General features: G+C 52.9%; 1 protein-coding gene across 3 annotated transcripts in view; it reads right to left on the reverse strand.

The window, feature by feature from the left end:
* Nucleotides 1-6,939: 6,939 nt before the first annotated feature.
* LOC137522003 (interferon-inducible GTPase 5-like) overlaps nucleotides 6,940-12,329 on the reverse strand; it is a 50,869-nt gene continuing 45,479 nt past the window's right edge. For all 3 annotated transcript variants that reach the window (XM_068242008.1, XM_068242006.1, XM_068242007.1), the window contains exon 5: nucleotides 6,940-8,992. In XM_068242008.1, coding sequence (XP_068098109.1) covers nucleotides 7,769-8,992 — 1,224 coding nt within the window. In that variant the 3' untranslated portion in view covers nucleotides 6,940-7,768. The remainder of the gene's footprint in view (nucleotides 8,993-12,329) is intronic.

Here is a 12,329-nt window from a genome sequence, read left to right on the forward strand (position 1 = left end):
TCACACAGGAGGCTCACACAGGAGGCTCACAAAGGAAGCTCACACAGGAGGGCTCACTCAGGAGGCTCACACAGGAAGCTCATACACAGGAAGCTCACACAGGAGGCTCACACAGGAAGCTCATACACAGGAGGCTCACACAGGAGGCTCACACAGGAAGGTCACACAGGAAGGTCACACAGGAAGGTCACACAAGAGGCTCACACAGGAAGCTCACACAGAAAGCTCACACAGGAGGCTCACACAGGAATGAATTCACACAGGAGGCCCACACAGGAGGCTCACACAGGAAGGTCACACAGGAGGCTCACACAGGAGGGTCACACAGGAGGCTCACACAGGAGGCTCACACAGAAAGCTCACACAGTAAATTCACACAGGAGGCTCACACAGGAATGCATTCAAACAGGAAGCCCACACAGGAGGCCCACACAAGAGGCTCACACAGGAAGGTCACACAGGGGGCTCACACAGGAAGTTCACACAGGAGGCTCACACAGGAAGGTCACACAGGAAGGTCACACAGGAGGTTCACACAGGAAGGTCACACAGGAGGCTCACACAGAAAGGTCACACAGGAGGCTCACACAGGAGGCTCACAAAGGAGGCTCACACAGAATGCTCACACAGAAAGCTCATACACAGGAAGCTCACACAGGAGGCTCACACAGGAAGCTCACACAGGAGGGCTCACTCAGGAGGCTCACACAGGAAGCTCATACACAGGAAGCTCACACAGGAGGCTCACACAGGAAGCTCATACACAGGAGGCTCACACAGGAGGCTCACACAGGAGGCTCACACAGGAGGCTCACACAGGAGGCTCACACAGGAAGGTCACACAGGAAGGTCACACAGGAAGGTCACACAGGAAGGTCACACAAGAGGCTCACACAGGAAGCTCACACAGAAAGCTCACACAGGAGGCTCACACAGGAATGAATTCACACAGGAGGCTCACACAGGAAGGTCACACAGGAGGCTCACACAGGAGGGTCACACAGGAGGCTCACACAGGAGGCTCACACAGGAGGCTCACACAGGAAGGTCACACAGGAAGGTCACACAGGAAGGTCACACAGGAGGCTCACACAGGAAGGTCACACAGGAAGGTCACACAGGAAGGTCACGCAGGAGGTTCACACAGGAAGCTCACACAGGAGGCTCACACATGAGGCTCACACAGGAGGCTCACACAGGAGGCTCACACAGGAGGCTCACACAGGAATGAATTCAAACAGGAGGCTCACACAGGAGGCTCACACAGGAATGAATTCAAACAGGAGGCTCACACAGGGGGCTCACACAGGAAGCTCATACATAGGAAGCTCATACACAGGAAGCTCACACAGGAGGCTCACACAGGAGGCTCACACAGGAAGCTCATACACAGGAAGCTCACACAGTAGGCTTACACAGGAAGGTCACACAGGAAGGTCACACAGGAGGCTCACACAGGAAGGTCACACAGGAAGCTCACACAGGAAGCTCACACAGAAATGAATGCACACAGGAGGCCCACACAGGAGGCTCACACAGGAGGGTCACACAGGAAGCTCACACAGGAGGCTCACACAGGAGGCTCACACAGCAAGGTCACACAGGAGGCTCACACAGGAGGCCCACACAGGAGGCCCACACAGGAGGCCCACACAGGAGGCCCACACAGGAAGCTCACACAGGAAGGTCACACAGGAAGGTCACACAGGAAGTTCACACAGGAGGCTCACACAGGAAGGTCACACAGGAAGGTCACACAGGAAGGTCACACAGGAGGCTCACACAGAAAGGTCACACAGGAGGCTCACACAGGAGGCTCACAAAGGAGGCTCACACAGAATGCTCACACAGAAAGCTCATACACAGGAAGCTCACACAGGAGGCTCACACAGGAAGCTCACACAGGAGGGCTCACTCAGGAGGCTCACACAGGAAGCTCATACACAGGAAGCTCACACAGGAGGCTCACACAGGAAGCTCATACACAGGAGGCTCACACAGGAGGCTCACACAGGAGGCTCACACAGGAAGGTCACACAGGAAGGTCACACAGGAAGGTCACACAGGAAGGTCACACAAGAGGCTCACACAGGAAGCTCACACAGAAAGCTCACACAGGAGGCTCACACAGGAATGAATTCACACAGGAGGCTCACACAGGAAGGTCACACAGGAGGCTCACACAGGAGGCTCACACAGGAGGCTCACACAGGAGGCTCACACAGGAGGCTCACACAGGAAGGTCACACAGGAAGGTCACACAGGAGGCTCACACAGGAGGCTCACACAGGAAGGTCACACAGGAAGGTCACGCAGGAGGTTCACACAGGAAGCTCACACAGGAGGCTCACACATGAGGCTCACACAGGAGGCTCACACAGGAGGCTCACACAGGAGGCTCACACAGGAATGAATTCAAACAGGAGGCTCACACAGGAGGCTCACACAGGAATGAATTCAAACAGGAGGCTCACACAGGGGGCTCACACAGGAAGCTCATACACAGGAAGCTCATACACAGGAAGCTCACACAGGAGGCTCACACAGGAGGCTCACACAGGAAGCTCATACACAGGAAGCTCACACAGTAGGCTTACACAGGAAGGTCACACAGGAAGGTCACACAGGAGGCTCACACAGGAAGGTCACACAGGAAGGTCACACAGGAAGCTCACACAGGAAGCTCACACAGGAAGCTCACACAGAAATGAATGCACACAGGAGGCTCACACAGGAGGGTCACACAGGAAGCTCACACAGGAGGCTCACACAGCAAGGTCACACAGGAGGCTCACACAGGAGGCTCACACAGGAGGCTCACACAGGAGGCTCACACAGGAGGCCCACACAGGAGGCCCACACAGGAGGCCCACACAGGAAGCTCACACAGGAAGGTCACACAGGAAGTTCACACAGGAGGCTCACACAGGAAGGTCACACAGGAAGGTCACACAGGAAGGTCACACAGGAAGGTCACACAGGAGGCTCACACAGGAGGCTCACACAGGAAGGTCACACAGGAGGCTCACACAGGAGGCTCACAAAGGAGGCTCACACAGAATGCTCACACAGAATGCTCACACAGGAAGCTCATACACAGGAAGCTCACACAGGAGGCTCACACAGGAAGCTCACACAGGAGGGCTCACTCAGGAGGCTCACACAGGAGGCTCACACAGGAAGCTCATACACAGGAAGCTCACACAGGAGGCTCACACAGGAGGCTCACACAGGAAGGTCACACAGGAAGGTCACACAGGAAGGTCACACAGGAGGCCCACACAGGAGGCTCACACAGGAAGGTCACACAGGAGGCTCACACAGGAGGCTCACACAGGAGGCTCACACAGGAAGGTCACACAGGAAGGTCACACAGGAGGCTCACACAGGAAGGTCACACAGGAAGGTCACACAGGAGGCTCACACAGGAAGGTCACACAGGAAGGTCACACAGGAGGTTCACAAAGGAAGCTCACACAGGAGGCTCACACAGGAAGCTCACACATGAGGCTCACACAGGAATGAATTCAAACAGGAGGCTCACACAGGAGGCTCACACAGGAATGAATTCAAACAGGAGGCTCACACAGGGGGCTCACACAGGAAGCTCATACTCAGGAAGCTCATACACAGGAGGCTCACACACAGGAGGCTCACACAGGAGGCTCACACAGGAGGCTCACACAGGAAGGTCACACAGGAGGCTCACACAGGAAGGTCACACCGGAAGGTCACACCGGAAGGTCACACAGGAAGGTCACACAAGAGGCTCACACAGGAAGCTCACACAGGAAGCTCACACAGAAAGCTCACACAGAAAGCTCACACAGGAGGCTCACACAGGAGGCTCACACAGGAAGATCACACAGGAGGCTCACACAGGAGGCTCACACAGGAAGCTCACACAGGAGGCTCACACAGGAGGCTCACACAGCAAGGTCACACAGGAGGCTCACACAGTAGGCTCACACAGGAGGCTCACACAGGAGTCTCACACAGGAAGGTCACACAGGAGGCTCACACAAGAAGCTCACACTGGAGGCTCACACAGGAGGCTCACACAGGAAGCTCACACAGGAAGCTCACACAGGAAGCTCACACAGGAAGTTCACACAGGAGGCTCACACAGGAATGAATTCAAACAGGAGGCTCACACAGGAGGCTCACACAGGAATTAATTCACACAGGAAGCTCACACAGGAAGGTCACGCAGGAGGCTCACACAGGAAGGTCACACGGGAAGGTCACACAGGAGGCTCACACAGGAAGCTCATACACAGGAGGCTCACACAGGAAGCTCACACAGGAGGCTTACACAGGAGGCTCACACAGGAGGCTCACACAGGAAGCTCACACAGAAGCTCACACAGGAAGGTCACACAGGAAGGTCACACAGGAGGTTCACACAGGAGGCTCACACAGGAGGCTCACACAGGAAGGTCACACAGGAGGCTCACACAGAAAGTTCACACAGGAGGCTCACACAGGAAGGTCACACAGGAAGGTCACACAGGAGGCTCACACAGGAAGGTCACACAGGAGGCTCACACAGGAAGCTCACACAGGAAGCTCACACAGGAAGCTCACACAGGAGGCTCACACAGGAGGCTCATACACAGGAGGCTCACACAGGAGGCTCACACAGGAGGGCTCACACAGGAGGGCTCACACAGGAGGGCTCACACAGGAGGGCTCACACAGGAGGGCTCACACAGGAGGCTCTTACACAGGAGGCTCTTACACAGGAGGCTCACACAGGAAGGCCACACAGGAAGCTCACACAGGAGGCTCACACAGGAAGGTTACACAGGAGGCTCACACAGGAAGCTCACACAGGAGGCTCACACAGGAAGGTCACACAGGAGGCTCACACAGGAAGCTCACACAGGAGGCTCACACAGGAAGCTTACACAGGAAGCTCACACAGGAAGCTCACACAGGAGGCTCACACAGGAGGCTCACACAGGAGGCTCACACAGGAATAAATTCAAACAGGAGGCTCACACAGGAGGCTCACACAGGAAGGTCACACAGGAAGGTCACACAGGAGGCTCACACAGGAAGCTCATACACAGGAAGCTCACACAGGAAGCTCACACAGGAATCTTACACAGGAAGGTCACACAGGAGGTTCACACAGGAGGCTCACACAGGAAGGTCACACAGGAGGCTCACACAGGAAGCTCACACAGGAAGGTCACACAGGAAGGTCACACAGGAAGTTCACACATGAGGCTCACACAGGAGGCTCACACAGGAGGCTCACACAGGAATGAATTCAAACAGGAGGCTCACACAGGAAGCTCACACAGGAGGCTCACACAGGAAGCTCATACACAGGAAGCTCATTCACAGGAAGCTCATACACAGGAAGCTCACACAGGAAGCTCACACAGGAAGCTCACACAAGAGGTTCACACAGGAATGTTTTTCGAAGGGGGTAGGAGGCGCCCGTATAGTGTATTCAGTGTTCCCTTTATACAAAGAGACTCCACTTGATGAATGGTTAAGAGGGTTTATTTAGCACAATAGACAACGCGTTTCACTGTCCAAGCCGCTTCCTCAGGTCGATTACAGGTGCTTTTAAAACAAATAAGTGAAATCAATAAAAACAATAAAACATAGTAAAAAAACACTAAAAAAACACTAGAAAAAGGCGCTCAGAGTGTAAAACATAGGTACTGACATATGGTAATATAGATGTTCATAAAATAATAAATTAGGTTATAACAACAAACTATTAGAATCCATGGGAACCAGTACTAGGTCATAGTAGTATACATATAAAGGATACAGAGATTCATTGGTGTAAATAACTAAGACGCTATCCGTTGGTATGATAGGTGGTAGTAGAAAGGGGGTATATGTATAGCTTCTAGATGATGGTGGGACCTATATCGAGAGTAGGATGTGTATATGAGAGTATATGAAAAGATCTGGATGGTCCAGGTGAGGGGGGGCGGGGTTTAAGGTGTACTCGTATGCTCACTGATAATGTAGGGAAAGCTGTTCCCATTGTAGCTGAGTGGGTGGAAACGGGTCTGACCTGGTACAGTCATAGTAAGTAACTCCACAACTTCACACAGGAAGGTCACACAGGAGGCTCACACAGGAAAGTCACACAGGAGGCTCACACAGGAGGCTCACACAGGAAGGTCACACAGGAAGGTCACACAGGAGGCTCACACAGGAGGCTCACACAGGAAGCTCACACAGGAGGCTCACACAGGAGGCTCACACAGGAAGCTCACACAGGAGGCTCACACAGGAGGCTCACATAGGAGGCTCATACACAGGAAGCTCATACACAGGAAGCTCATACAGGAGGCTCACACAGGAGGCTCACACAGGAAGCTCATACACTGGAAGCTCACACAGGAGGCTTACACAGGAAGCTCACACAGGAAGGTCATACAGGAGGCTCACACAGGAAGCTCACACAGGAAGGTCACACAGGAAGCTCACACAGGGGGCTCACACAGGGGGCTCACCCAGGAAGCTCACACAGGAGGCTCACGCAGGAAGCTCACAGGAGGCTCACACAGGAGGCTCACACAGGAATGAATTCACACAGGAGGCTCACACAGGAAGCTCACACAGGAGGCTCACACAGGAGGCTCACACAGAGAGTGTGAAGATTAATTCCATTCATTTTTTTAAATAATGTCACAAAACTTCTGCATGTAAAACTGTAATTTTTTTGAGTGATAAGAAGACACCCCTTCCAAATCAAATATGTATGTTCATTGGTGTCATGGACCGCTTTGAACACAAGTGCTGTAGAGACCATCGTTCCCCAACGTTTCCCTATGTCTTTCTCACATACAAATGCTCCAGATTAACCACTTCAGCCATCAGTGTCGTTTCACCTTATGCATCCGAGCAACTTTCACCTCCCATTCATTCACCAATAACTTTAACACTACTTATCACAATGAATTGATCTATATATTGTTTATTCCGCCACCAATTAGGCTTTCTTTGGGGGGTACATTTTGCTAAGAATTATTTTATTATAAATCCATTTTAACAGGAACATTAAGAAAAAAAAATGGAAAAAATTCATTATTTCTCAGTTTTCGGCCATTATAGTTTTAAAATAATTCATGCTACCATAATTAAAACCCATGTATTTTAATTTCTAATTTGTCCCGGTTATTACACTGTTTAAATTATGTCCCTATCACAAAGTATGGCGCCAATATTTTCTTTGGAAATAAAGGTGTCAGCCTTTCATATGGGGACTTCGATCAATGCATAGGAAGTTTGTTCCCATTCACTGATCTCCAGGATAACAGAAGGCAGCGGGAGCGCGCGTGATCACAGCGGCAGCAGTGAAGCCTATCTGGACGGATATATCCGAGATGGGTTTAAGTGGTTAAGGTAAAACATAAAATATGAGAGTGGACTGGGGATCACTTCGCAAACATCCTTGGACAGCACTTTGAGAATTACCACTGCATACCATCTAGGACCAGAGCTTTCGTAGGGGCAACCTGCGCAATTGCCACCTGTTGACCCTTACAGGGGAGGGGGGAAAGTGAGTCAGAGAGGGTCCCATGCAATTTGTGCCCAGGGTTCAATAGTGGCTAGAATTGGCCCTGATACCATCAGCAAACCATCAAACCCTTCTGCTCGCTAAACTTCCCCTGTGCAAAAAGCTGTGCAGATGTTAGATCAAATTAGTATTACTTTTACCTGAAAGCCCTCATAGTAATTTACCACCATATATGTTTGTTACAGAAAGAGCGATCTATTTTCCTTATTCTTAATCCACAGAGTCCTCTGAAGCCTTTATGAGAACTCTCTGAGCATCCTCTACAGACTCCTTCAGGAACCCCTGGAGCATGGCGTTTGTGGTAGCAAAAGCAAGACCTCCGGCAGCCAAGGAACCAAGTAGTGGAATCTTGTTTAGGAAATGTTCAGCTAAAACGACTGTTCCCATGGTGCCTTTAGTGAGCATCTTAATGACAATCTCTTTGTTTATTTCTCCAACCACTAGAGGCGATTTGATGGAGGACTTTAGGTCTTCTATACTTTTCCCTGACGTTCTGGATAATCTGCCAAGTGATTCATCATCTAGACCAAAAACTCTCTGATATTCTCTCATAGCCTTCACCAAGATGGTGACATCACAAGCAAAGCCCAGACCTGGTATTGGAATCGCTGCAGCAGTGCAGGAAAGCAAGGCTTTCTTCCATATCTGTTGTTTCAAGGCTTCTCTCTTTCTTTCCAGCACGGACCTGGATATATTTGGTAGGGAGAGCAGGAAAACAGTTCTCTTGTGACTTGGCAATTCCTTCTCTAGAGACTCTTGTAAGAGGTCAAAGTCATACTTGTCCTTGTCCAAAAGGCTGAGAAGGAACAATTTGGGGTCATTAATATCTTCTTTAGCAAAATTCTCAGTGCAGTCGGCCCTTATTTTTTTCAGCAACGCCTCTTCATCAAAACTTTTGGGTTTTCGTTTTTTTGTTGAATAGATATCTTCGTCAACTTTTGATCGTACGAAATAAAACTTCTTCCCCATCTGCTGGATGGCAAGAGCTAGCTGGAGGTTGCACTCTTTGAATCTTTGAGATGAAATGATAATGAAGAAGTCATAGAAGGAGAAATTAACAGCCTCCAAGTAGTCTTCTGCCTTAAAATTGGGTGTTCCTATACCTGGGAGGTCCCACCACTTCACGTTTTCATAGTCTGGATGTGAGTAAGCAGTGGGCTCTGCTGTGGTCTCTACCACCCCAGTCTCAGCTGCACCTTCATCTTCATCACTCAGACCACGGATGACATTGACGAACGTGGATTTTCCGGTACCCGATTCTCCTGTTATGGCGATATTTAATGGAATGCTTCCTAATTCTTCTAAACGTTGTTTAATCTTCTCAACAGCTTTGCTGAAGTTGACTTCATCTATGGCTGACCTAATCTCTTGTATGTCTTTATCTTCAAGAAGAACCCATTCCTCATCAGGATCAATTTCCTCGGTATCAAAGCCCTGGTGAAATATAAAATAATAATAATGATAATATGATTAGAGAATCGCAACAAGAATTCACGTAGAGGAACATGATCATTTTATCAGGTGATTGATTTATAGTTCTCTGATTGGCTGGTATTGATCAACCAACACAGGAAGTAAAAGTGAAACCTACCTATTGAAATCTTTTTATGATATACATGTGATATATACTGAAGGTTTGTATGTATTAGCTACTGTTATAGAGACAAGCGCTCCATACAATCACTCATGTTGAGGTTTATAAATCTTGTGCACATTCGCATACTTTTAGTCATTTGAGTTGGTTAGATCACCTATGACACTTGTATAGCGGAACCATTTTTTATTTTTCTGTACACTACTGTGTAGAAGATGTTGTATGGTAGACCATGGTTTTATGTGGGTCCTGGGCGAAGTGTCCTCTGGCACTCTGTCCTCTGGCACTCTGTCCTCTGGCACGCTGTCCTCTGGCACTCTGTCCTCTGGCACGCTGTCACTCTGTCCTCTGGCACGCTGCCCTCTGGCACTCTGTCCGCTGGCACTCTGTCCGCTGGCACTCTGTCCGCTGGCACGCTGTCCTCTGGCACTCTGTCCTCTGGCACTCTGCCCTCTGGCACGCTGTCCTCTGGCACGCTGTCCTCTGGCACGCTGTCCTCTGGCACTCTGTCCTCTGGCACGCTGTCACTCTGTCCTCTGGCACGCTGTCCTCTGGCACTCTGTCCTCTGGCACTCTGTCCTCTGGCACTCTGTCCTCTGGCACGCTGTCCTCTGGCACTCTGTCCTCTGGCACTCTGTCCTCTGTCCTCTGGCACTCTGCCCTCTGGCACGCTGTCCTCTGGCACGCTGTCCTCTGGCACTCTGTCCTCTGGCACGCTGTCACTCTGTCCTCTGGCACGCTGCCCTCTGGCACGCTGTCCTCTGGCACTCTGTCCTCTGGCACTCTGTCCTCTGGCACGCTGTCCTCTGGCACTCTGTCCTCTGGCACTCTGTCCTCTGGCACTCTGTCCTCTGGCATTCTGTCCTCTGGCACTCTGTCCTCTGGCACGCTGTCCTCTGGCACGCTGTCCTCTGGCACGCTGTCCTCTGGCACTCTGTCCTCTGGCACGCTGTCCTCTGGCACGCTGTCCTCTGGCACGCTGTCCTCTGGCACGCTGTCCTCTGGCACTCTGCCCTCTGGCATTCTGTCCTCTGGCACTCTGCCCTCTGGCACTCTGTCCTCTGGCACTCTGTCCTCTGGCACGCTGTCCTCTGGCACTCTGTCCTCTGGCACGCTGTCCTCTGGCACGCTGTCACTCTGTCCTCTGGCACTCTGTCCTCTGGCACTCTGTCCTCTGGCACGCTGTCCTCTGGCACGCTGTCCTCTGGCACTCTGTCCTCTGGCACTCTGCCCTCTGGCATTCTGTCCTCTGGCACTCTGCCCTCTGGCACTCTGTCCTCTGGCACGCTGTCCTCTGGCACTCTGTCCTCTGGCACTCTGTCCTCTGGCACTCTGTCCTCTGGCACGCTGTCCTCTGGCATTCTGTCCTCTGGCACGCTGTCCTCTGGCACGCTGTCACTCTGTCCTCTGGCACTCTGTCCTCTGGCACTCTGTCCTCTGGCACTCTGTCCTCTGGCACGCTGTCCTCTGGCATTCTGTCCTCTGGCACGCTGTCCTCTGGCACGCTGTCACTCTGTCCTCTGGCACTCTGTCCTCTGGCACTCTGTCCTCTGGCACGCTGTCCTCTGGCACGCTGTCCTCTGGCACGCTGTCCTCTGGCACTCTGTCCTCTGGCACTCTGTCCTCTGGCACTCTGTCCTCTGGCACGCTGTCCTCTGGCACGCTGTCCTCTGGCACTCTGTCCTCTGGCACGCTGTCCTCTGGCATTCTGTCCTCTGGCGCTCTGTCCTCTGGCGCTCTGTCACTCTGTCCTCTGGCACTCTGTCCTCTGGCACTCTGTCCTCTGGCACTCTGTCCTCTGGCACTCTGTCCTCTGGCACTCTGTCCTCTGGCACTCTGTCCTCTGGCACTCTGTCCTCTGGCACTCTGTCCTCTGGCACTCTGTCCTCTGGCACTCTGCCCTCTGGCACTCTGTCCTCTGGCACTCTGTCCTCTGGCACTCTGTCCTCTGGCACGCTGTCCTCTGGCACGCTGTCACTCTGTCCTCTGGCACTCTGTCCTCTGGCACTCTGTCCTCTGGCACTCTGTCCTCTGGCACGCTGTCCTCTGGCATTCTGTCCTCTGGCACGCTGTCCTCTGGCACGCTGTCACTCTGTCCTCTGGCACTCTGTCCTCTGGCACTCTGTCCTCTGGCACGCTGTCCTCTGGCACGCTGTCCTCTGGCACGCTGTCCTCTGGCACGCTGTCCTCTGGCACGCTGTCCTCTGGCACTCTGTCCTCTGGCACGCTGTCCTCTGGCACGCTGTCCTCTGGCACGCTGTCCTCTGGCACTCTGTCCTCTGGCACGCTGTCCTCTGGCATTCTGTCCTCTGGCGCTCTGTCCTCTGGCACTCTGTCCTCTGGCGCTCTGTCACTCTGTCCTCTGGCACTCTGTCCTCTGGCACTCTGTCCTCTGGCACTCTGTCCTCTGGCACTCTGTCCTCTGGCACTCTGTCCTCTGGCACGCTGTCCTCTGGCACGCTGTCCTCTGGCACGCTGTCCTCTGGCACTCTGTCCTCTGGCACGCTGTCCTCTGGCACGCTGTCCTCTGGCACGCTGTCCTCTGGCACTCTGTCCTCTGGCACGCTGTCCTCTGGCATTCTGTCCTCTGGCACGCTGTCACTCTGTCCTCTGGCACGCTGCCCTCTGGCACGCTGTCCTCTGGCACTCTGTCCTCTGGCACTCTGTCCTCTGGCACTCTGTCCTCTGGCACTCTGTCCTCTGGCACTCTGTCCTCTGGCACTCTGTCCTCTGGCACTCTGTCCTCTGGCACGCTGTCCTCTGGCACGCTGTCCTCTGGCACGCTGTCCTCTGGCACTCTGTCCTCTGGCACGCTGTCCTCTGGCATTCTGTCCTCTGGCACGCTGTCACTCTGTCCTCTGGCACGCTGCCCTCTGGCACGCTGTCCTCTGGCACTCTGTCCTCTGGCACTCTGTCCTCTGGCACTCTGTCCTCTGGCACGCTGTCCTCTGGCACTCTGCCCTCTGGCACTCTGTCCTCTGGCACTCTGTCCTCTGGCACTCTGTCCTCTGGCACTCTGTCCTCTGGCACTCTGTCCTCTGGCACGCTGTCCTCTGGCACGCTGTCCTCTGGCACTCTGTCCTCTGGCACGCTGTCCTCTGGCATTCTGTCCTCTGGCACGCTGTCACTCTGTCCTCTGGCACGCTGTCCTCTGGCACTCTGTCCTCTGGCACGCTG

The sequence above is a fragment of the Hyperolius riggenbachi genome, chromosome 6 (genome assembly GCF_040937935.1).
Source record: "Hyperolius riggenbachi isolate aHypRig1 chromosome 6, aHypRig1.pri, whole genome shotgun sequence".
NCBI lineage: Eukaryota > Metazoa > Chordata > Amphibia > Anura > Hyperoliidae > Hyperolius > Hyperolius riggenbachi.